Source organism: Mastigoproctus giganteus, chromosome 4, assembly GCF_048544385.1.
Source record: "Mastigoproctus giganteus isolate SK-2022 chromosome 4, ASM4854438v1, whole genome shotgun sequence".
NCBI classification, from domain to species: domain Eukaryota; kingdom Metazoa; phylum Arthropoda; class Arachnida; order Uropygi; family Thelyphonidae; genus Mastigoproctus; species Mastigoproctus giganteus.
This window is the reverse complement of record NC_143578.1, coordinates 109,682,207-109,708,062: the sequence shown is the minus strand read 5'-3', so window position 1 is coordinate 109,708,062 and position 25,856 is coordinate 109,682,207. Positions and strand designations below refer to the sequence as shown.

The window sequence follows — 25,856 nt, the reverse complement described above, 5'->3', positions numbered from 1 at the left end:
GCAAGCTGATTTGTAACAGTACTACAGTAAAGGTTAGGCTGGCAAATTCTATTTTTGAAAAATCGCTGGCTGAGAGAGAGAGAGAGAGAGAGAGAGAGAGAGAGAGAGAGAGAGAGAGGGGGAGGTTTTTAATTTTACAGAGTAGTAAAGAATCATCTAGTTAAGACTGAATCCTGAGCAATGCATGTGGGAAAGTCTTAGCCAATGCAGCTGACATGGATGAAGTGCACTGGTACTTCTCATTTATATTTACTGGCAAAAGACCTTAAATGGTGAGGAGAAACTGTGCAGGCAAAGCTGGGAAGCACGAAATAAGCAATATTAAAATTACAGAAGATTATTTATTACAAAAACTACTTGCTATACATCAACTCCTGGAGATGGTATATACAGGTGGCCCCCGGTTAAAGCTGATAATTCATTCCGGAAAAACAGAGCTAAGTGAATCCGCGCTAAGTGAGCGCCGCATTCCCATAAGGTAACATATGTATTTTTGAGTTGCAGTCAGTGCCTTAGGATATTTCCTAATCAATAATAAACGGTAGTGAAAAGATGTACAAATGTCGGTCAAAATATATAATATTCAAATATTTGTACATATAAAATATTCTGCATTACATACGTATATAAAATGGTAACTACTTACGTATCAAAATTAAACTTAAAATTCCAATCAAAATAATGAATTTAATTGATCTAAATTGATTTAATTTAATCATGAAAAATGTGTCAATTTTGGGTTGTACTTTGGCCCTCTTCCTGATAAACTAAAAGGGGTTTTAATTTTAAATCCTCAGCAGCGTTACCACCCAACAAAGTCAATCGATCCTTCACTGCTTTAAAACCTGGCACGTTTTTTTCTTCTTTCAATATGAAACTTCTTTTAGGCATTTGTTTCCAGAAAAGTCCTGCTTCATCTATGTTAAAAAGTTGTTGAGAAATATAACACATAATACCCCTCTTCAATAATATTAACAAGTTCTTTTTTTAAAAAGTTTAGGCTCCTTGATCTGCACTTGCGGCTCCCTGGATTTTAAATCTAGGTGAGTTTTCTTCAGATCATCGTATAGGCTAATCTCTCTCTCTCTCTTTTTTTTTTTTTTATATATAACATTTAACTTAACTGAATTCTGCACTGGATATTATCTTCAATAAAATTAGTTAGTCTTTCCATTTCAATCCTAATAGCCGGCCTAGCCCTAGTTGCTTTCCCGATCTTTCCAGCTGCTAAAATTAATTCTTTATTTTTTATAATTGTTCTTACAGTTAAACTTGCCAGTCCTAAATTATGGCACACATCCGCTTGCAGTTGACCGAAATCAATTCGCTTCAAAACATTTAATTTAATTTTCAAATTCAGTCTTTTTCTTACATTTGTAGTCTTTGTACTGCATCCAGACATTGTTGCTTTTTCATTCTTATCCACCATTATTAACTCTTTGAAAATGTAACTGCGTTGGTTGCATTAATTATGATACAATGTTCGAGTAAACATCGTGATTAACTGTCCATTACGCACGATGTCTAATACTGTACTGAGTGATGACTAGACTTCGGATAAATGCATATAATGCAAATATTACAAGAAATATACTTGATTATTTTTTAATAATGTTGATCTTGGAACTACGTAACAAGTCACTGTGCTGCAATTAAATTAGCGTGTGAGAAAATTTCACTAAGCATGGGAAACGTTTTAATGCTATTTTGATATTCATTTTCAAGCTATTGACTCCATCAAAAGAAACAGTTTTTTTAAATATGCCAAAAATGCAATCTGTAAAAGAGCGTTATAGTGATTTGTGACAGTGTTATAGTCAGATACGGGTTATAATATAAGAACAGCGTTATAGCGAATCAGCGTAAAGTGAATCACATTATAACGAGGGTCTGCTGTACCCAGTAATTTTAATGGAGGTTGCAAGAGAGTGCACAAGATCATTAAGGCTAATTACAAAGAATCACTGGACCCAAGACTGATTCCCTTGGACTGCAGAAGTGTCAGTAAGCCACCAAAACATAAAAGTGGTTCTAACAGCAAAGTGGGTTCAGCTAACCACTCAGTCTGAGTTCATTGGTATGGAGAATCATGGAAGCTCATTGCTTCCATGATTCTCCATACCAATTGATTACCAAAGGAATAGCGGGCATGTGCAATAGAGTCAGTTACATAGAAATGGAATTCTGAATGAAACCCAGGATGGTTTTGTAAAGAGAAATTATGTTTAACCAACCTGTTTAGCTATTTTGACAGGTTCATTCATGAGCTGGGTGTAGGAATTACTTTCAATGTTCTTTATTCGGAGTTTATCAAACCATTTGACTCAGTCAAATGATCATATAGCAGGTTACTGTAGAAACTGGAACACACTAGGATCACAGTTAAGATTCAAAAATGGATCATAAGGTGGAAGAGCAGGAAACAGAGGGTTTTGATTAATAGTTACACTTCAGACTGGTCTGAAAAGTATAATCCAAGGATCAGTATTGGGACCACCGTTAGTTCTGATTTTCTTAAATAATACTGACAAAGGAATACAGGGCATGATGTCCAAATCTGCAGTAATGTCAAGATCAGGAGAGCTGCACTTCTTCAGCACTTCAAGACGATTTAGGCTTCAGGGATTAGAAGTAGTGACTAAAAAAAAAAAGATAAACTGCAGCCTGTATCTATCCACTGCAGGAAATGGACCATAATCTGCCACGATAGTCCAGTGCGGGTTAGCAGATTGACCATATTTAGTAGTTGTGGGCCTAACCCACAGTCTACTAAAAGAGCGTGTGCTACTGCACTCCCACTCCTGACCACCCAGCTATGGAGGCCAAAGTAGTGGCTCAACACATCAGCCATTTTCAATCCACTACAGGACGAAGGCATCTCCAGCAACTCTCCAGTTCCTTCTGTTTTGTACAATGACCATCCATTTACTACCAACGAATTCTTGAATTTCACCTGTCCATCTCCGTTTGTTGTCTTCCAGGTTCTCTTTTAGCTCCTCTTGGGTACCATTCTGTTATTTTCTTAGTCCATCTATCATAATATCTTCAAGCCATGTGTCCTGCCCAAGTCCATTTCAGTTATTTAGTTTTGATAAGAATGTCATTTACTTAGGTTTGCTGCCTAATCCATAAGTTTCTCTTCTTATGCAACAGTCTAATTAATAATATAATTCATTCCGTTCTTTGCTGTGTAGTTTTCAGCTTCTCTTCATTTGTTTGGTGAGTGCCCAAGTTTCACTTCCATAAGTCACGGTGGGGAGTATACATTGGTTCATTATTTTACGTTTCAAATAAATTGGGATATTGCTCCTCATTATGTGACTATATGCTATCCATCCAAAATTTATTCTCCTCTTGACTTCCAGCCATTTCTCATTGTTACAGTTAATGACCTATCCAAGATATGTATAGGAATCCACCATTTCAATTTCTATTCCTTCAACAGTTATATCCCTTTATAGGGCATACCTGTTCATCACTACTTTTCTTTTAACCATATTCATCTTTAGTCCAAAATCCTTACTAGCTCTGCTTAAATGATTAAGGTTTCCCTATAATTCTTCGAGATCGTGGCTTAGGATCATAATGTCATCTGCAAATCGTAAATGGTTTAGGTACTCTCCAATCACATTGTCTCCTTTCTGCGATCAGCCCCAATCTTCTGAAAGCTTCCTCAATGGCAGCAGTAAACAACTTCGGAGATATTGTCTCCTTATCAAACTCCTTTCTCAATTTTAAATTTGCTACTCTCGATTTCCAACTGGAGGTTCGCGAAAGTGTAACAGGGGGTTTGCACTAAAAATTCTGCAATGGCATCTGCTTAGATTTACATAGGTATATTTTTGTAAACTAAGAAATAGTTTAATATCAATTTATGCAGTTCGGTTAAAAATTTATATTTAGTTGTGGTTTGGGTCACAAGCCCTTACACAGCGAGCATGCACAACAAGTATTAGTAAGAGGAGATCAATATGTACTGCACCGTTCAGTCACGTGTCAGACAAACTCTGGTAAACATTGCTAGTCGCTGTGCCATATCCTGTTGGATTTGAATGTTGTGCAGTATTTAATTTTAAACTTTAAAATCATTATAGACCGTTGGTTGAAGACTAGAAACACGAAGAACAATGATGTTGAAATGCAAGTTAATGAAAAGCATGAAAATCAAAAGCATCCCTCAAATTTTCGTCCCAAGATGACCTTTAAAAAATCTGTAAAATCCATTCAACTTGCCAAATTTCCCAAATTCTACATAAAGATGTTCAAAATACTGGCATGAAAAGGAATAGTAAAAAGAGGAAATATGATGAAGATTATATCAAATTTGGTTTTTTACTTCTTGCCAATGAGGACTATCCATGCCTGAAATGTGTCATTTGCATAGAAGTTTTGACCTATAGTAATTTGAAACCTTCCCTCTTGTCTTGTCAAAACACATCAAACGAAACACGAAAATTATGCAGAAAAGACAGTTGATTTTTTTAAGCGGAAATTTTAAAAAATCAAAAATATCTAATATTGATTCATATATATCATTCAAAAATCAAGAGAGTGAAAAAGCACTCAAGGCGGCATCGTACTTAGTAAGCTATGAAATAGCAAAAGCTGGGGAAGCCCATTGTGGAAAATTTGATTTTTCCATGTGCAAAAGATATTGTCAGGTGTATGTTTAATGACAATTTAGCAAAGAAATTGGATATGATACCCTTTTCCAATAACACAGTGTCTCACCAAATATATGATATGCCTGAAGATGTTGAATCCATTATTATAGAAAGGGTAAAAAAAAAAGTACATTTTTACGCTTTGCAATTAGATGAGATCACAGGTGTTTCCAATCTAGCCATTTTAATTATATTTGCACACTACTTGAATGAAGGTAAAGTGGAGGAAAATATGCTGTTTTGTCGTCCTTTAATAGAGCAAATAACAGGTTAGGACATTTTTAATTTACTTAACTCAAATTTTGAAGAAAAACAAATTGATAGGTCTTTGTGTTGTAGAATTTGTACAGACGGAGCAAAATGAATGACAAGAAAATATGCGGGCCTTATTACTCACAGAAAAAATATATGTGCTAATATCTTGTGGACACATTACAGCATTCATAGACAAGCTCTAGAGTCAAGATGAATGTCTCAATAACTTAAGTGTACTTGGTGATGATGTCAAAATGGTTAACTTTATAAAATCGAGACCAACAAATCCCAGACTATTCACTTCTTTATGTAAAGAAATGGGCAGTGAGCATGTAACTCTTTTAACACACTCACATGGATATTAGATGACTGTCACGTGGCAAAGTAATTGCACGTTTATTTGAATTAAGACAAAAATTAATTCTTTTCTTCATGGATCATCCTTTTTTTTTTTTTGGTAGTTGTTGGCACATAGGCTTCTGTGGCCATAATGCACCTCCCAAGGTTTTTGCAGTACTTTGATCCAAGCCTGAGGCGGGAATCGAACCCACGACCTTTGGGTTGCCAGGCAGGCAGTTTACCCACCCGGCTAGTCCAGTCGGCTCATCCTTTTCATCCTAGTGGGTGTACAACAGACCAAATATGACTTCAAAATTTATCTTATTTGTCAGATATTTTTTCGAACATAAATGAACTCAATTAATCATTACAAGGTGTAAATACAACAGTTTTCACTGTTCAAGAGACAGAGTGGAAAGCATGATAAAAAATTAAAATTTTGGGATGCTTTATAACAGTAACGAGTGCTTTAGCACTTTACACAATTTTTTAACTGAAAATGAATTGACTTTGGACAAAGTTGTTAAAAAAATATTAAGGAGCATCTCAACTTGCTACAGGTTAATTTTAGAGAGTGTTTTCCACAAATATCAAAATATCTGAACTGGATTTGTAATCCATTTGACAAGTCTTTTGTAGCAAGGGCTGACCTAAAACTGACAGAAAAAGAAAACCTTTTGATATATCAGCAGCATTTGAACTTCAAAACTTATTCAAGACTGAAAATCTTATAACCTTTTGGCTTCATTTGACAGTATGCGTATTGTTGTGGCCTGCCTCCTCGTGACGTCGACGGGTACTAGGGAGCAGCCATCCTGGTGATTGCTGCTCCCTAGTAGCTATGTGGCCAGATACAACAAAACAACAGAACAAGACACACTTCGTAGACATAACACCATTCTTGTACCTGGCCATTTCACAGAGCTCTGTACTCATCACAGTGTAACATGGCGGAGTTGAACTAACATTTAAGTGCCACCGTACATAAGACAATACATGTCCACATAACTTGGCTTGGCAAAAAAAAATAATAATAAATAAATAAAATATCCATCACTTAGTGAAAAAGGTGTGAAAATCCTGCTGCCATTTTCACCAACATACATGGTGAGAGAGCTTTTGCAATTTATACTTCGTTCAAGTCACAACACCAGAACAAACTTGATGCAGAACCAGATTTGAGGCTCTGTCTGTCTTCTGTCAAACCAAATATTGTTAAACATTGTTCGGATAAAAAAAAAAAAAAAACCAACAATCACATTAAATTTATGATTTATAACTATATATTAAGTTTAAGGATTTTATTACACACATTCTGTAAGACACATAGCCTTACAAAAGTTGAAATTGGCTATCAGCGAAACAAAGGAAAGATCTAAAAATAAGGCTAGTTAATTATCTCCATGAAAAGGAATGTAATAGAAATTTAGCTAGAATTCAGAAAACTCTTCTCAGAATTCAGAAGGAGCAATATCCATTCAATGTCAAAAGCGTAATGAATGAGACATTTATAATACAAATTTAGTACGGAAAACATATTTATTTAAAATTCGTTAAATAAATGTATTTATTTAACGAATGTTAAATAAATATTTTCCATACTAAACTTTTTTCATTCTCAGAGACCACTGTTATGTATAATTTTATATTATTATACAATATCTTGCATAATAATATAATAATATCATCTAATACCTTGTTTTATCACTTATAAAACATAGTGCCCTGGAAATACATGGAAATAAATTTATTTTACAATAAAAATTCAGAACTATTATTTGACTCCAGACAATATAGACTTAGGGGTTCATGATAAAAATATTACGTTGAAAAGGGTTCACGAATCAAAAAGGTTTGGAACACCTGGTCTAGTCTAATAAAGGAGGTAGCATTCTCACATATTTTCATCAAAATCATAATGTATGGGGTATCTATGCCTTGTCTTTCCAGTATCCGAAACACTGCCTTATGCTGGAGTCAAATGGCTTTTAATAATCCACAAATGCCATACATTATGATATGGTGTTTTATATTCATTTACTTTCTCCATTAGCTGTGATATTATGTGAAGGTGATCCACACTTGAGAATCCTGTTCTAAAGCCAGCTTGCCTTTCGGTTGATTCTCGTCATGTATTCTTTCTAATCTGTTAGTATAGACCCTTCTGAACAACTTGTAGATGTGGGTCAACAAGCTAACTGGTCTATAATTTCCAATTTTTGATTTGTCTCCTTTCTTATGCAGCAAAATTATGATTGCATTATTCCACTCCTTAGGGGTCACACCTTTCCTAATGTATTTTGTGAAGAATCTTGGCAGTTCCTGTGTTTTGTATCTTCCTCCCAATTTTAACAACTCTACAGTAACTTCATCTTCACCCGGGCTTTTTGATCCTTCATTTTCTTCAATGGATATTCTATCTCATCAGGTATGTCATATGTGTTGCAAATTTGTGATCCATCTTCCCCACTGCTGGCATCATTCCCTTGCTCCTTATATAATACTTTATAGTAGGCTTCTGCTATTTGACTTATACCTTCTCTGCTTTTTATAAGTACACCACTATACTTCAGATTTAGTATCATTTGTCTTTCTGTATTACTGCTCATGACTGCTGATTTAAGTCCTTTGTTTTCCCTTAATGCTTGTTCTACTTTTCTTGGGTTAAATCTTCTTATGTCCTCTCTCTGAGTCTCTTTCTAATGGCTTTGCATAACTCAGTATACTCAATTTTGTCCTTGTCAGTGCTCGTCTTTTGTTGTCTTCAGTTCATCATAACAAATGTTTCTTGACTAATTTTTTCTTCTTTGGATTTCTTTTTACCTATATGTTTCTCAGGTTCACTTTCAGAAAGAAGATGTATTCCTCATCAATATCTCGATCCTGAAAGGTCTGCGGAAGCTCAAACTTGTTCTTAAGTTCCAGTACATACTGCTTTTTCTCCTCTTCAGTTATCTTAAAGACCTTTGTATTATTTACTCAACTCAGTTTTTTCCCTTCTTTTCTTACATCTATATCATGCATCTTACCATTATGTGATCACTTCCAACATTTACCTTATTCAGAACAGTAACATCGTTCACAATATATCTTCTGTTAGTGAGGATGAGGTCAATTTCATTAGTTGTTAATTCATTTGAGCTTTTCCATGTCCACTTTCTGTTCTCCGTTTTCTTGGAAACACACACACTTTCCCCCCCCCCCCCCAAGTAGTGGCTACTATACTTTAATTCAGAAAAATGTAAGGTTTTACTCGTGGAGAATAGAAACCCTTAAATAACTTCAGCAGAAAGGGACTTGAGGGTTAAAAAATGGGCAGACATAAAATAAACTTTTCTATGTAGTGCAGACAGGTGGCAAAGGAGGGCCTATAAAGTCCTATCAACAATTTTTTGTACATATAAAAAGGTCATAATCCCAATGCATGAAGCAACTGTAAAACTGCAATTGAAGTACTATGTCCAAGCAGTGATTACACCTAACCTAAAAAAAAAAAAGTGTTTTATAAGTGTCTGAAGACAGGCAACATGCCTGGTGAGTATAATAAAAGAACACCCATATGAGGGAAAACTTCGAATACGTGGACTACAGAGCCTGTAACAATTCACCTTAAGAGGACCTGACCAAGGTCTATAAGGCCATGAGATGAGACAGTAAATTTAATGAGGGAAAAATTACTGTTATAAATGATACCCTAACCTAGGGAACCATAAATTCAAATTACTAGGAAAGAGGCTTGGAGTGGAGTATAGCAAGTTCTGTTTCAGCCAATGAGTTGTTAATTACTGGAAATAAACTACCTCCATGTGTGGTTAAAAACTTATAGCTGGTGGAGGGGGAGATCAGCTGGATTGGTACCTACATGAGGAGAGAATTACACAGATACAGTAAATCTAGTTAATACATGTTCAATTTATACGATGCAAATATTGTTCCCCTGAGAAAGGATAGGCTTTTCTACATAAACATATTCATTAATTACAAAATTCGATTACAATATGTTACAGAATCTGTTTTTATCCCATGAGAAAATAATGACATTTTGTATGGTTAATACAAAGCTTGGCACATTTGTTCTATTAATGTCCCAGTTCTGCATTTCATGAAAGAGCACTGAGTTAATTTACTTTTATGTAAACAAAGCCAGTTAACAGTAACTACAATAAAAACATTGTTTGCTGGTCACTTGCAATTGTTGACCTGTACTCAGTGTTTTGTTATAATTATTTTTGATGCTATTTTTAAAAGGATCGAAGATGATATCTTTTTGGAGCTTGTCTTTAAATTAATTCAAAGTCTGTTTATATTAAATCTCATCTAAGCAGTTATGGTGACCAAAGCATAAATGGAGAAAAGTTCACCTAAAATTAAAATGAAAGCACAAGAGGTTGATAGGATGGAAAGAACTAAAATGGATATTGCAAAAGAATACAACATCCCTTTACCTACTTTGGCTACAATACTGAAAAACACTTCAAATGCATGACACTGGAGCAGCAATAAAATCAGGAAAGTAACTAAATGGTGCACACATGAGTAGTGTGAAACAAAACTTAGAGTGGTAACAACAAATGTGTGCATCTAATTTGTCAGTATCAGATACCATCTTAAAAGAAATGATTATGTAGCTCAAGAATCACAGAATTAGAAATTTCAAATGCAGCAGCAAACGACTCTAGATATTTAAGGACAGGAATAACTTAGTCTCATGAAATGTTTGTGGAAAGTCAGGATCATCTGATAAAGTAAAAGCCACAGAATGGTTATATTCTGCATAGTCCATTCTTAAAAAATATGAGGTAGAGAAAACAGGTATATTTTATAATTTGCCCAACAAAATACTTGCTATTCAAGGAGAGTCTTGCAATGGTGGAAAATTAAATAAACACAGAATCACTATTCTGTTAAGTTGCAATGTAAATGGCAGTTACAAAATGCACCCAACTTCAGTTGACAAATTTTCCAATCCAAGACTAGGCACTAATCAATTTCTATGTAATTATGAAGCCAGTTGAAGTGCTTGAATTACAGTAAAAACTTTTCAGCCTTAGATATTGGGAATGGACAGAATGGCATCAGAAAAAAAAATACATTTTGATAAATTCTAGTTCATTGCACAACACATTCTGCTCAGACACTTAAGTTTACTAAAAGGATGTTGGTTTTACCTCTCAATACCACTAGTTTTTTTTTTTATGCAGCCTGTGAAGCAAGCCTTTATAACTTCAAGAACATTTAGAGCCCATCTAAAAAAACACAGGTGCTTAAAAACTTTTTTTTATCTGCAACCCATTTTCATAAGATGAAATTATTAGTGACCCACAGTTTAAGAACCACTGGTGTATAATAATTTCAATAGTTCTATAATAAATATTTAATTTAATCATGTTTATCACTGTTTGCTGTGACCCCCGCAGAATCTTTTTCGAGACCCACAGTTTAAGAACCCCTGTAATAAAGTACTCAATTTTCAACTACAGAAGTAGGGAATTTTACAGCCAAAGAGGAATGTCTTGGACGTCTATCTGAAATACTGTTATTGCGAGAGAGTACTGCATCAGAGTATAACATTCAAACCATTTCTGATTGGTTCTGGAGACATTACCATTGAAAAACATGGTCTAGAAAACGAATGTATTAGTAGTGAGGAATGGAGAACTTTGAAGGAACATATGGAATTGTTAGCAAATACAAGGAGTTTTTTCAGGTGAATGATAAGAAAGTTGCTGATCAAGAAAGAAAAATGAAGAAGAAGAATGTTGCATTTGATAATCTCACTGCTACAGTTATACATAATATACATAAAAAAAAAAAAAATGGAAACAAAATTAGATATTTTGGTTTTTCCTTAAATTAGATTAATTCAGATCAAAGAGTTCATTTTTCACACAATTTTTCTGTAATATTAGAACTGTAATTCTTCTTTTATCACTTTGGTGATACTAATTATATATGTACTATATTTTTATTTCAATTACGTTGTTTCTTTCATCTTAGTTTATCTTATAAATAAAAGAAAATCTAAAAAAAAATAGGTATTATTCTTAGAAGAGACTTTTGTTATTGTTTTATTTTTACCATTTTATTTATTTTTGTTATTATTACAAAAAATTTAACATTCAGGATCCCTAAAACTTTGTAATAATGAAATTTCACTATAGTTCCCTCCCTCCCCTCTCTCTCTCTCTCTCTCTTGCAGCAAAAGTCATTAATAAATTTATTTATTATTTTTTTTTAAAGTGATGGCTTAGTGGACTAGGAGTGCAAAGCTTGGCAACTTATTTTAGAAGGGGAGCTGACTGAGGCTAGTAACTGTAGTAGGAGGAGAGGCATGATGCAAGAAAATAAGCTTATGTAGCATCAGCCAAAAAAAAAAGGCATTTCACACATCCATTCCCTATAGACATTTGGGAATGGATGTGTGAAATTGAATGGATGTATGAACTGTCTTACCTCAATTTGAATTCATGCCCGGTCAGGTTCGTAATCTGCACAACAGCAAGAATCCCATCAGAATTGATGCCTGCTCAACCAATTCAAGGCCTTATACACCTCAATCAGATCACCTCGCAGGTGCTTAGTCTCCAGATTCTGCAATATTGCAGAACCCTTCGTGGTAAGACCACCCTTTCATTCCCCTCACCAATCTTGTTGCCCTTCTCTGTACTCACTCAAGCAACTCGACATCCATCCTAAAATGAGGCTGCCATACCTGTACACAGTACTCAAGGCATGGCCTGACCACTGCCTTACACAAAGGTATAGGCCTGACGTAACTGAGGTCAGGAGCGAGAGAGCATTGCACGCGTTCCTTGAGTGGACCGGGGTTCAAGTCCGTGACTACTAAATATTTGTATTGACAATTTATTGTAAACTCTACTGACCTTGGTTGTCGTGCCGGAGAATAAACAGAAAAAAAAAAAAGTATAATCACCTCCTTTTCCCTACTACCAAAATTCCTGTATATCATTGACGGTACCCCCCATGACCTGCTCTGGCAACCTGCCTACACTGTAAGAAAATTTCATATCTGACTGCACAATTACTCCCCAGGTCTTTTTCATTTTCTACCACCTTAAGTGTAGTACCACAAAATTGTTACGTTTCTCATTGGGTTACTTCTACCCTATGCAGTACTTTTGATTTGTCAATGTTACAGAAACTTCAGTTGTCCACTTCTCAGCACATCTCCCTAAATTTTCTAGATCCTGTTGCAATAGCACACTGCCATTACTGTCATTAACAACACTGCCAACCTTTGTATCCTGATATACCTTCTTCAACTATTATCATTGATAAATATACAAAACAACAGTGGGCCAAATACCAAACCCTGGGAAACTCCACTAATAACATTAGTCCATGAAGAGCGGCGTCCATTGATTACCACTCTGTCTTCTCCCAAATCCACCACCCTTTTATCCACTGTAAAAACTTACCCTTAATAACATACTGCTCCAATTTGTACAGTAGTCTTCCATGTGCAACCATATCAAAAGATTTCCTGAAATCAAAGTATATTATATCAAAATTATTTTTTGCATCCAGTTCCTTTGTAACCACATCATAGTATTCAATCAAATTTATCAAGACTTTCCCTTAAACCCATGTTGGGTCTGAATTATTACTGCAGTCTTGTCTAGATGGTGCTGCAATGCATCTTTAAACAGTGACTCCATTATTTTCCACTGAAAAGAAGTTAAACTAAATGGACTGTAATTACTCGTGTCACCATTTGATTCCCCCTTTGTGAATTGGAGATACATTTGCATATCTCCAGTATATAGGGAGTTTCCCTGAGTCCGAGGATGCTCTCATAATTATGACTAAGGGTTTGTTTATTTCCTTTGCTGCCTCCCTTCATATAACTGGACATATCCCATCCACCCTAGATGCCTTTCTTATGTTTAACTTCAACAATTTCTCCTCCACTTTGTTCTCAGTTATTAAAAAATCATTAAGCACCCTGTTTGTGTGATAAACTTTTGGAATCTTCCTCCCTTAATAAATCCTCATGTATGCATGTAGATGCAAAATACTCATTCAGAATGTCAGCTATCTGAGCACGATCATCAACAGTCGAACCATCAATATCAAGCTGAACAATCTGATTCATCCCCTTCCTTCTAGAGTTAATATAACTATAGAAGTCCTTGCTGTTTTTCTTAGCATCCTTTGCCAAAGATTTCTTCGTAATCTGTCTTCACTTGCCTAACTTCCTTTGTGACTATCGTGGGCTTCTGTGTTGCCTGGTAATTTATATGTATCCCAAATGCACTTTTCTTCTCTGTTACGAGTCTCATTAGTTCATCTGACATCCATTTAGGCCTAAACCTTGAACAGTACTTCTTAATCAGTGCGAAAAGCCTAGTAGCTTCAACGATTATTTCCTTGAATGCTTCTCATTTAAAATTTGCTGCTGATAACATCATCAGTTGGACCCACTGTATACACCTTTACGGAAGCTAAAACCCTTCCCTTTACCCTTGATGGCAGTTGCATCTTTAAATAAATTCCGCATCAGTACACTGATCACTACCACCCAGTGATTCCTTTATCTGCAGATTCCTAATGCAAGAATAATCACTGCTGATAACCAGATCAAGAGTATTACTTTCACTGGTTGCCTCTCTAACGTTTTGCTGTAAAAAACAATCATCCCATAAATCCATAAAAGTCTTGCTAGTGTGCAAGTGACCACAAGTTCCATTCAATATCTGGGAAGTTAAAATCCTCCATTATTAGACAATCTGATTTACTACCCACTATTTCTCTGTACAGTTGTTCACTATACTCATCGGAGTCATTAGGCCAATAACACACTCCTACTCTCATTTTTGCTTTCCCAGTGCTCCGATCACATCAAATTGACTCAACATTGCACTCGCCATCTATGTCAATCGGATGCTCTTCCTTAGATTTTGTGTTTCTTAATTAACAGCATAACCCCTCCTCCCTTCCCATCCTGTCTATCCTTTCTCCACACATTGTACTCCCCAAATTCCAATTCTGCATTCCTTATAACTGTGTGACACCACATCTCTGATATCTCAACAATATCCACCTTTGATGTCTTGACAAGCACTTCAAATTCATCAAATTTATTTACTATACTTCTGGCATTGGTGTACATGCAATGCAAGTATACATGCACCTGTTCTTATTCTTAGATATCCTAACACAGCCCATGTACTTATTTGTTCCAAGATGACTCACACCAGTCCCTGAAAACCCCAGAACTCCACCCTCCAATCTAATAGAAGCAGAGGTGCAAGAATCACTTGCATCTCTGCCTGCGGTTACTGTTAATCTTTTAGTCTGTGAATTAACACTGCCCAATTAACCCAATTAACACTGCCTCAATAGCATCAGCAAGTATTCTTGCACCCCTTCTATTTAAGTGTATCCCATTCCTGTACAAGCAGTCTCTCCTTTTAACAAGCACAGACCATGTTGAGAAAAATTCTACCCCATGAGCCTTGCACAGTCACTTCAGGGCCAAATTGATTGACAAGGCTCTCATCATGAGGTGTACGTACTGAAGAGAATAAACTGAACCTTCCCCCCCCTGCACCAACATATCAAGTTGCCAAGCTTTGCAACTGTCATCTTTAAGCCTGCAAAGCTCTGCAGTGATCTGCAACACATCCTCTTTGGGTGATGTTGTAGATCATAGGAATAATCACCTCCTACAGTAGCCAAGATAGAGAGTTCAGCCAGGCTCCAGGAAGAACTGGATGATTACTTTCTAGCACTGAGGAAACAATATTTGCAAATTTTTTTAAGTGTTGCTGGGTTTCTTTTGTTTTTTTTTTGTCAGATTCCTAACAGTCAATTTTCCTTGCATGATTCAGACATTCTAATATTAATATACTAATATATATAATATACTAACAATATAAAATCCTGTTCCCAACTAGGATTATTTCCTTTCACTGTTACAGTTGTTGATTTCACATTCTGAAGCTTGAGATTAACATAGGAATTAAACTGACCTGTAACAAAATAACAATAATAAAGCAAAATATAGTTGTACACACACACACACACACACACACACACACACACACACACACACACACACACACTCCATGTCAAATTAAATGCATAACAGAAGACTCAATGAGTGACAAGACTAATTCTACTGAATTAAACATTATATTTGTTCGTAAAAGAATATTAAAAAAAACTTTAAGAAGTATAGATATATACCACATGCACATGTATATTATATACTGAATGGTCCTTGCACAATCCTTACAGAAGCAGTTCCAAAACATTTCTCTTCCTAATCAAATACATAAAATTTCCTAATATGCTTAGTACAGTGAAATGAATTTAAGTATTGTTTAATAATAAAAAGGAAATTTCAAAAAAAACCAAAAAAACTTAGGCATGCAAAACAGATATTACTAAAAAATGATTTTGCTTTTTCAAAATTCCAACATTACCACCCACCAAAAAACTAATCAATTGATGGAATGGATGACCTTGCATGTTATATGTTATTCAACTTCAGACAAAGGTTCAATTTAAGGTTCAGTTTTGTTTGACATTTGGTTATTTTAACCCTTTCTGGAGTGAGTTCCCCACACACATCTGTGGCTTAAGCAACAGCCATATAGTTCCCCCACTAACAACTGGCTCTGTAGAATGAATTCCTTCATGAAATTTTGAAAATTTCTAAAAATTAAAATTTTTAAATAAATCCTTTTAAATATTAATTATGTTCTTATTTATATTCTGGCACAACCACCAGGTCAGAGGAGTTTACAATAAATCATGAATACAATCATTAATCATATTTAGCAGTCCCAGGTTTGAACCAGAGTCCACTCAAAGAATGTGTGCTATGGCACTCTCGCCCCTGACCACTCAGCTATGCCAGAATTAGTGGGCCAATATTAGAGTGAAATTATTTTAAAAATTCGGATCACAATTAAAAAAAACTACAAAAATTCATAAAAACTTGAAATTACTTCGTTTTTTGAGTAATATTATCTTCCATTTATGTATCACGATTCAATTTCGTTGACTTCTGGATTTGAATTCCAGAGAATTCTGGCTTTTGTAAGGAAAAATTGGATAGCAAAGGCACAATCACCTCGAAATTTAAAATCTATTTTTTGCTGCAATCCATATAAACTGTGTCAGCAATTACTTGAAACACAGATAAGAGATGACGGCACTTACAACAAGAGCAAGAAAACTTGTACATAAACATTATTATTTTAAATGAATCTGATTTCTAGTTCTCACTCATTTCAACAAAACTGAAATTATCCCTACTGCTGTGAACTTTTGACTATGAAAAAGTTGGGTAATGGACAACTGCAAGCAGGAGGAAAAAATAACAAGCACAAAACAGGTTGTGTGTTTTTTTTTTTTTTTTTTTTGGAAAAAAGCAAGAGTTCATTGAAAAAAACAGAAGAATTAAGGGAGATTTTTCAGAAAAAAAAAAAAATTTTATTTCACTGACAAAATACATATTTTAAATGCACAGAATACACATTAACATACAGCTATAGGACTGTATGCTTTCAATAGATTAATTTATCTGGATTTTTTTTCTGTGTGGATTTCTGCTAGGATTATATGTCAGGCATCAAGAAAGACATTACTGCAGACTTTGCACCTCCTCTAAAATGTTGAGTCGAATTTTTATTTAAAACAATTGCAATGTTGTTCAGACTTGGCTATCAAGAGAATTTTTCCAAAGCTTCATCAGAGAGTTCAATTTAAGTACTTACTACAAGACCAAGAAAACTTGGTCTTGTAGTAACTGCTGTCTTCTCTTATCTGTGTTTCAAGTAATTGTAGACACAGTTTGTATGGATTGCAGCAAAAAATAGATTTTAAATTTTGAAGTGATTGTGCCTGTCAGCCATTGCTATCTAATTTTGCCTTAACAAAAGCCAGAATTCTCTGGAATTCAAATCCAGAAGTCAACGAAATTGAATAGGGAATCGTGATACATAAATGGAAGATAATATTACTCAAAAAACGAAGTAACTATAAGTTTTTATGAATTTTTGTAGTTTTTTTTTTTTGTTTTTTTTTAATTGTGATCCGAATTTTTGAAATAATTTCACTCTAATATTGGCCCACCCGGGCGTAGCTGAGTGGTCAGGGGCGAGAGTGCCATAGCATACACTCTTTGAGTGGACTGTGGTTCAAACCTGGGACTGCTTAAAAAAAGAGATCTGAATTCAATTTTTTTTAAACCTGGTTAAAGATTCTCTGACACTCAAGCACTGCTATGATGAATTATTAAAAATTCCTGGAATGACTTAGGGTTATTTGTTATATTTCAAGCTTCCTGGTGCACATCCAAAGACAACTGCACATCAACTGTTTCTTCTTTCATAATAGCATCTGGTAGGCTCGCACACTGAAACTGACAAAAATGATGCTGTAAAACATCTACTGCTGCTTCATCTAATTTTTTTTGCATATTTATATGCCTAAGCACAAATTTGTCTTCATGTCCATTCACATGTAACAACTCAACTTGCAATGGGCAGATTTTCTTGAAAATTTATATTTAGTTCTTTTAGAAATTTGTCAAGTCATTCCAAATTTCACCAAAATACACCAACAGAAATCCAACAGTTTTCCATACATTTGTATGAAAAAAAGAATTTTTTATAGATCAAACGTGGTTTTAATGCAGTACTGTTAGCTTTAGACAGTCCATGCATGCTTTACATGTACTGGGATGCAGGATTTGTGAATGCAGTGTCACTTCTGAAAAGATATACAAGAGGGAGGGGGAGAGAACTTAAAGGCACATGGGAAGAAGAGAAGTAATAGTAAAATAGAGAAGAGCAACAAATATTATACAGATTATAATTAAACTGGATGGACAAGTTTAGAGAAAGTACAACAACAGAGTTTTATTAAATGTTATATAAAGGTTACACTGTCCAGTCCAAACATTATGACCCCCTCTGCATTTTAGCAATCAGCCATTCCTCCCCACCCGGTGGCACATAAGTTGCAGCACGAACTGGTAAATGTGATACTGCAGATTTGTGACTTATGGTTTATATCAGTGGTTCCCAAAATTTCTTGACTGAAGAACCCCTTTCACCATAAGATCGAGTGTGAACGAGATTACCTTGGTGCGGGCAAAGTTTTTACAGCTCCAGCAAATAGAGAAATTTTCTTAACTTTTTATCATTTTATTGACAAAATTGGCATATTAATTTATTTTCTAGAAGTAGCTTTATATTCTTAGTTACAATACTTCGTTTATTTTGAACTTAGATGGAGATGTTGTGGGTTATTACTTAGTATCGGTAAAACTTGTACCGTTCAAAACTTGCCACCATTGTGTAGTATCGATACGGAATAGCATTACGTATATCTCTAACTTGATAGCATAAGGCATAACGTAAAACTAGATAGCATAATACATAGAACTGTAGTAGTAGTAGAAGTATACAGGGTGTCTCAAAAATATTGGTATAAACGTTTAGGGGAGGTAGGTAACATCTAAAGGAATGTGAATCGCATAGGAACCCATAACCGGAAACGTCACGGGAAAATAGTAGCAGAGGCACAAGAAGCAGAAATGACACGACAGTAATTAGTCGCAAACATTTATTTGACATAATATTAACAATGGAGTACGAGATGGATGCATTTCATGATGTTACAGATGTCAAGAATTTACAGATAAAGGAACCACTAAGTAGCAGTGGTCACAGTGTACTGATGTGGGATTTACTTAAAGGTGTAACTACCATCAAGATTAAAGGAAGGGTTTTTACTTCCATAAAGGCGACTACAGTGGTAGCGGAGATTTTTTAAATTCTATACAGTGGGACCAACTGATGATGTTACCAACAGCAAATTCTAAATGAGAAGCATTCAAGGAAGTAATCTTGGAAGCTACTAGTCTTCTAGGCTTCAAATAAGAAATACTGCTCTAGGTTCAGGCTCAAATGGAGGTAAGATGAACTATTGAGAATTGTGGTAGAGAAGAAAAATGCATGAGATGCACATAAATTGTCAGGCGACACAGAAGCCAATGGTAGATACAAGCTAGCCTGTAATCAAGCGACAAAAAAGATTAGGCAAGCAAAGGAAGATTATGAAAAATCTTTGGCAAAGGATGCAAAGAAAAACAGCAAAGACTTCTTTACTTACATAAACTCTAAAAGGAAGGAGATAAATCAGATTGATCCACTTGATATCAATGGTTTGACTGTCAATGATCATTCTCAGATAGCTGCCGAACTAAATGAGTATTTTGCATCTACATTAACACATGAGGAGTTATTCAAGGAGTGAGGGCCAGATGTTTATCAAACTCAAACAGGGAGTTAAATGATTTTTTAAAAACTGAGAGCAAAGTGGAGCAGAAATTATTGAAGTTATAAACATCAAAAAGGCATCTGGGGTGGATGGGATCTATTCAGTTATATTAAAGGAGGCAGCAAAGGAAGTACGCAAATCCTTAGCCATGATTATGAGAACATCCTTCGACTTGGGGGAAGTCCCCACAGACTGGAGATGTGCAAATGTATCTGCAATTCACAAAGGGGATAAAATTGCGACAAGTAATTACAGACAGACCTGTTAGCTTGACTTCTGTTCCAGGGAAAATATTGGAGTCACTAGTTAAAGAAGCATAGCAGGATCGTTTAGCAAGACTGCAGCAATAATTCAGAAACAGCATGGGTTTGTCAAGGGGAAGTCTTTTCTAACAAATTTGATTGGATACTATGATGTGATCACAAAGGGACTGGATGCAAAATATAATTTTGATATCATATACTTGGATTTCAAGAAATTCAAAGAAGAAAAAATTAGTCAAGAAACACTTGTCATGATGAACTGAAGACGACAAATGAAGAGTAAGATAAACACTGTCAAGGAGAAAATTGAGTATACTGAGTTATGTAAAGCCATTAGAAAGTGACTCAGAGAGGACATAAGAAGATTTAATACAAGAAAAGTAGAACAAGCATTAAGGGAAAACAAAGGACTTAAATCAGCAGCCATGAACAGTAATACAGAAAGACAAATGATATTGAAACTGAAGAATAGCGATGGCGTACTTATAAATAGCAGAGAAGGCACAATTCAAATAGCAGAAGACTACAACAGAGAATTATACAAGGAGCAAGGGAATGATGCCAGCAGTGGGGAAGATGGATCTCAAATTAGTAAAACATATGACATACCCAATATCCTTCCTGATGAGGTAGAACATGCGTTGAAGAAAATGAAGTATCCGAAAGCCCCGGGAGAAGATGAAGTTACTCTGGAGTTGTTAAAATTGGGAGGAAGAGACATGACACAAAAACTGGCAAGACACAAAATGCATTAGAAAAGGTGTAATGCCTAAAGAGTGGAATAATGCATTCATAGTTTTGCTGTATATGAAAGGAGACAAATCAGAAATTGGAAATTATACACGAATTAGTTTGTTATCCCACATTTACAAGTTGTTAACAAGGGTCATTACTAACAGATTAGAAAGAATACTTGATGAGAATCAACCGAAAGAGCAAGATGGCTTTAGGACAGGATTCCCAACTATGGATCACCTTCATGTAATATCACAGCTAATGGAGAAAGCAAATGAATATAAAACACCATTATGCCTGACATTTGTGGATTATGAAAAGGCATTTGACTCCATACAGCATAAGACAATGTTTCGGGCACTGGAAAGACAAGGCACAGATACCATATATATTATGATTTTGAAGAAAATATATGAGAACGCTAGCTCCTTTATTGGACTTGGACAAAGACAATGGGAAATTTAAAATTGAGAAAGAAGTTCGAAAAGGAGACAGAATATCCCCGAAGTTGTTTACAGCTGCCCTAGGGGCTTAAAGGGGAACAGGTATCCTGTGTGTTATCAGACACTCAGCCTAAAACACTGATGGATCCAATATCTCTCTATTACAGAAGATTTAGGAGAAGTCCGGTTGACCTGCCTCCCTAAAATCCACTCATGCACACCTTCTCGATGGTAAGCCCTGTTACGTCACTTAGGTGGCAACGAACGTGTAGAGTGGTTCTCTTCAAGACGCCTGGTCAGCGTGAAGAGGAAAAGACCAAACCCTCCAGCACATGAAAGCACGACGAAACAAATGGCCCTCAGTCCCCAGCAGCTTTCACTCTCCCTCTTACGGCAGCGAGAGGATCAGAGTGGAAGCAGAGGGTGCTAAGAATCTCTGGGTACGACCAGGCTGCCATGCACGGAAAATGAACTTGGCCTGTTATAACGTAAGAACACTCATCGGTGAAGACAGGATATTAGAGCTGGAAAAGGAATTGGAAAATGTGAATTGGAATATCATCGGTTTGGCAGAAACAAGAAGAAGAAATGAATCACTTATAAGTTTACCAAGTGGAAATCTGCTGTACACCAATGGAAACAGTGAAAGAAGTGAAGGTGGAGTTGGGTTTCTGGTCCATAAAGATTTTAAAAACAACATTTTGGAATTCAAAAGTACATCACCAAGAGTGTCAAGACTAATACTCAAGATTTCTAAGAGATACAAGCTAAAGATTATAATGATTTATGCACCAACATCGAGCCATGATGATGAAGAGGTTGAAGAAATGTATACAGAAATGGAGAGTCTTCTAGATGAGCAGAAAACCCACTACACTATTATTATGGGAGACTTCAATGCTAAGGTTGGAAAAAGACAAAACAGCGCAGAAAGGGGAACAATAGGAAATTTTGGAATTGGTGAAAGAAATGAAAGAGGAGAAAGACTTGTGGAATTTGCAGAATCTCAAGGATTGTCAGTAATGAACACTTTTTTCAAGAAAAGGGTGAACAGAAAGTGGACATGGAAGAGTCCAAATGGATTAACTACTAATGAAATCGACTTCATCCTCACTAACAGAAGATATATTGTGAATGATGTTACTGTCCTGAATAAGGTAAATGTTGGAAGTGATCACAGAATGGTAAGATGTACACTTGATATAGATGTAGGAAAGGAAAGGAAAAAACTGACCCGAGTAAATAATACAAAGGTCTTTGAGATAACAGAAGAGGAGAAAAAGCAGTATGTACTGGAACTTAAGAACAAGTATGAGCTTCTGCAGACTGCTGAGGACCAAGATATCGACGAGGAATATTACAACTTTTTGAAAGTGATAAAGCCCAAGAAACCTATAGGGAAAAAGAAATCCAAAGAAGAAAAAATTAGTCAAGAAACACTTGTCATGATGAACCGAAGACGACAAATGAAAAGCAAGAAAAACACTGACAGGGAGAAAATTGAGTATACAGAGTTATGCAAAGCCATTAGAAAGAGACTCAGAGAGGACATAAGAAGATTTAACACAAGAAAAGTAGAACAAGCATTAAGGGAAAACAAAGGAATTAAATCAGCAGCCATGAGCAGTAATATAGAAAAACAAATGATACTGAAACTGAAGAATAGCGATGGTGTACTTATAAACAGCAGAGAAGGCATAATTCAAATAGCAGAAGACTACTATAGAGAATTATACAAGGAGCAGGGGAATGATGCCAGCAGTGGGGAAGATGGATTGCAAAGTAGCAACACGTACGACATACCCAATATTCTTCCTGATGAGGTAGAACATGCATTGAAGAAAATGAAGAATCAGAAAGCCCCGGGGGAAGATGAAGTTACTGTAGAGTTGTTAAAATTGGGAGGAAGAGACATAACACAAAAACTGGCATGGCTCTTCACAAAGTGCATTAGAAAAGGTGTGACACCTAAGCAGTGGAATAATGCAATCATAGTTTTGCTGCATAAGAAAGGAGATAAATCAGAAATTGGAAGTTATAGACCAATTAGCTTGCTATCCCACATCTACAAGTTGTTCACAAGGGTCATTACTAACAGATTAGACAGAATACTTGATGAGAATCAACCGAAAGAGCAAGCTGGCTTTAGGACAGGATTCTCAACTATGGATCACCTTCATGTAATATCACAGCTAATGGAGAAAGCAAATGAATATAAAACACCATTATGCCTGGCATTTGTGGATTATGAAAAGGCATTTGACTCCATACAGCATAAGGCAATGTTTCGGGCACTGGAAAGACAAGGCATTGATACCCCATATATTATGATTTTGAAGAAAATATATGAGAGTGCTACCTCCTTTATTAGACTAGACAAAGACAGTAGGAAATTTAAAATTGAGAAAGGAGTTCGACAAGGAGACACAATATCTCCGAAGCTGTTTACTGCTGCCCTTGAGGAAGCTTTCAGAAGATTAGACTGGTCGCAGAAAGGAGTCAATGTGAACGGAGAGTACCTAAACCATTTACGATTTGCAGATGACATTGTGGTCATTAGCCACGATCCCAACGAATTAGAGGAAAATCTTAATCAGTTATGCACAGCTAGTAAGGATTTTGGACTAAAGATGAATATGGCTAAAACAAAAGTAATGATGAACAAGTATGCCACAGAAAGGGAAATAAAGATTGAAGGAGCAGTAATTGAAAAGGTGGAGTCATATACTTATCTGGGACAAGTCATTAGCTGTAATAATAATAAATGGCTGGAAGTCAAGAGAAGAATAAATTTTGGATGGATAGCATTCAGGAAATATAGTCACATACTGAAGAGCAATATCCCAGTTTGTCTGAAACGTAAAATAATGAACCAATGTATACTCCCCACCATGACTTATGGAAGTGAAACTTGGGCACTCACCAAAAGAATGGAAGAGAAGCTGAGAACTACACAGCGAAGAATGGAACGAATCATATTGGGAATCAGACTGTTAGATAAGAAGAGAAACACATGGATTAGGCAACAAACTCAAGTAAAGGACATTCTTATCAAAACTAAAGAACTAAAATGGTCCTGGGCAGGACACATAGCTCGAAGACATGATGACAGATGGACTAAGAAAATAACAGAATGGTATCCAAGAGGAGCTAGAAGAAAACCTGGAAGACAAAGGCGGAGATGGATAGATGAAATTCATGAGTTTGTGGGTAGTAAATGGATGGCCAGTGCTCAAAACAGAAGGAACTGGAAAGTTGCTGGAGAGGCCTTCATCCTGCAGTGGATTGAAAATGGCTGATGATGATGATGATGCCCTTGGGGAAGCTTTCAGAAGATTAGACTGGTCGCAGAAAGGAGTCAATGTGAATGGAGAATACCTAAATCATTTACGATTTGCAACTAGATAATCAACTAGCCTTATTTTTACCTACAAAATCTTTCCTTTATTTCACTGATAGCCAATTTCAATTTTTGTAAGAATATGTGTCTTACAGAATGTATATAATAAATTCCTTAAACTTAATACGTAGTTATAAATCATAAATTTAATGTGATTGTTGGGTTTGTTTGTTTTTTGCCAAACAAAGGATAGCAATATTTGATTTGACGTAAGACAGATAGAGCCTCAAATCGGGTTCTGCATCAAATTTGTTCCGGTATTGTGATTGAACAAGGTATAAATTGCAAAACCCCTCTCACACATTTACATAGTTGAAAATGGCAGCAGGATTTTCGCAGCTTTTTCGCTAAGTGATGGTTATTTTGTTTTTTTTTAGCCAAGTCAAAAGGTTATAAGATTTTTCAGTCTTGAATAAGTTTTGAAGTTCAAATGCTGCTGATATATCAAAAAGGTTTTCTTTTTCTGTCAGTTTTAGGTCAGCCATTGCTACAAAAGACTTGTCAAATAGATTACAAATCCAGTTCAGATTTTTTGATATTTGTGGAAAACACTCTCTAAAATTAACCTGTAGAAAGTTGAGATGTTCTTTAATATTTTTTTAACAACTTTTTCGAAAGTCAATTCATTTTCAGTTAAAAAATTGTGTAAAGTGCTAAAGCACTCATTACTGTTATAAAGTCATCCCAAAATTTTAATTTTTTATCATGCTTTCCACTCTGTCTTGAACAGTGAAAACTGTTGTATTTACACCTTATAATGATAAATTGAGTTCAATTATCTTCGAAAGATATCTGACAAATAAGCTAAATTTTGAAGCCATATCTGGTTTGTTGTACACCCAATGAGATGAAAAGGATGAGCCACGAAGAAAAAAATTAATTTTTGTCTTAATTCAAATACACATGCAATTACTTTGCCATGTGACAGCCATCTAATATCCATGTGAGAGTGTTAAAAGAGTTACATGCTCACCGCCCACTTCTTTACATAAAGAAGTGAATAGTCTCAGATTTGTTGGTCTCAATTTTATAAAGTTAACTATTTTGACAGCATCATCAAGTACACTTTTAAGTTGTCGATCTCGATGCTAGAGCTTGTCTATGAGTGCTGTAATGTGTCCACAAGATATCAGCACATATATTTTTTGATGTGAGTAATAAGGCCCACAAATTTTCCTGTCATTCATTTTGCTCCATCTGTACAAATTCCACAACATAAAGATTTATCAATTTGTTTACCTTCAAAATACGAGTTAATTAAATTAAAAAATATCTTCATAAGTTGCATGCTCTGTTAAAGGATAAAAAAACAGCATATTTTCCTGCACTTAACTTCATTCAAAAATACAAAATACAATTAAAATGGCTAGATTGGAAACATCTGTAGTCCATCTAATTGCAAAGCATAAAATGTACTTTTTTTTTTTTTTTTTTT

General features: G+C 35.5%; 1 protein-coding gene across 1 annotated transcript in view; it reads right to left on the bottom strand.

The window, feature by feature from the left end:
* Positions 1–25,856, bottom strand: part of unc-13 (protein unc13 homolog) — a 1,321,962-nt gene that overhangs the window by 1,234,076 nt on the left and 62,030 nt on the right. The window contains exon 3 of the mRNA XM_090372343.1: positions 15,154–15,253. Coding sequence (XP_090228469.1) covers positions 15,154–15,253 — 100 coding nt within the window. The remainder of the gene's footprint in view (positions 1–15,153; positions 15,254–25,856) is intronic.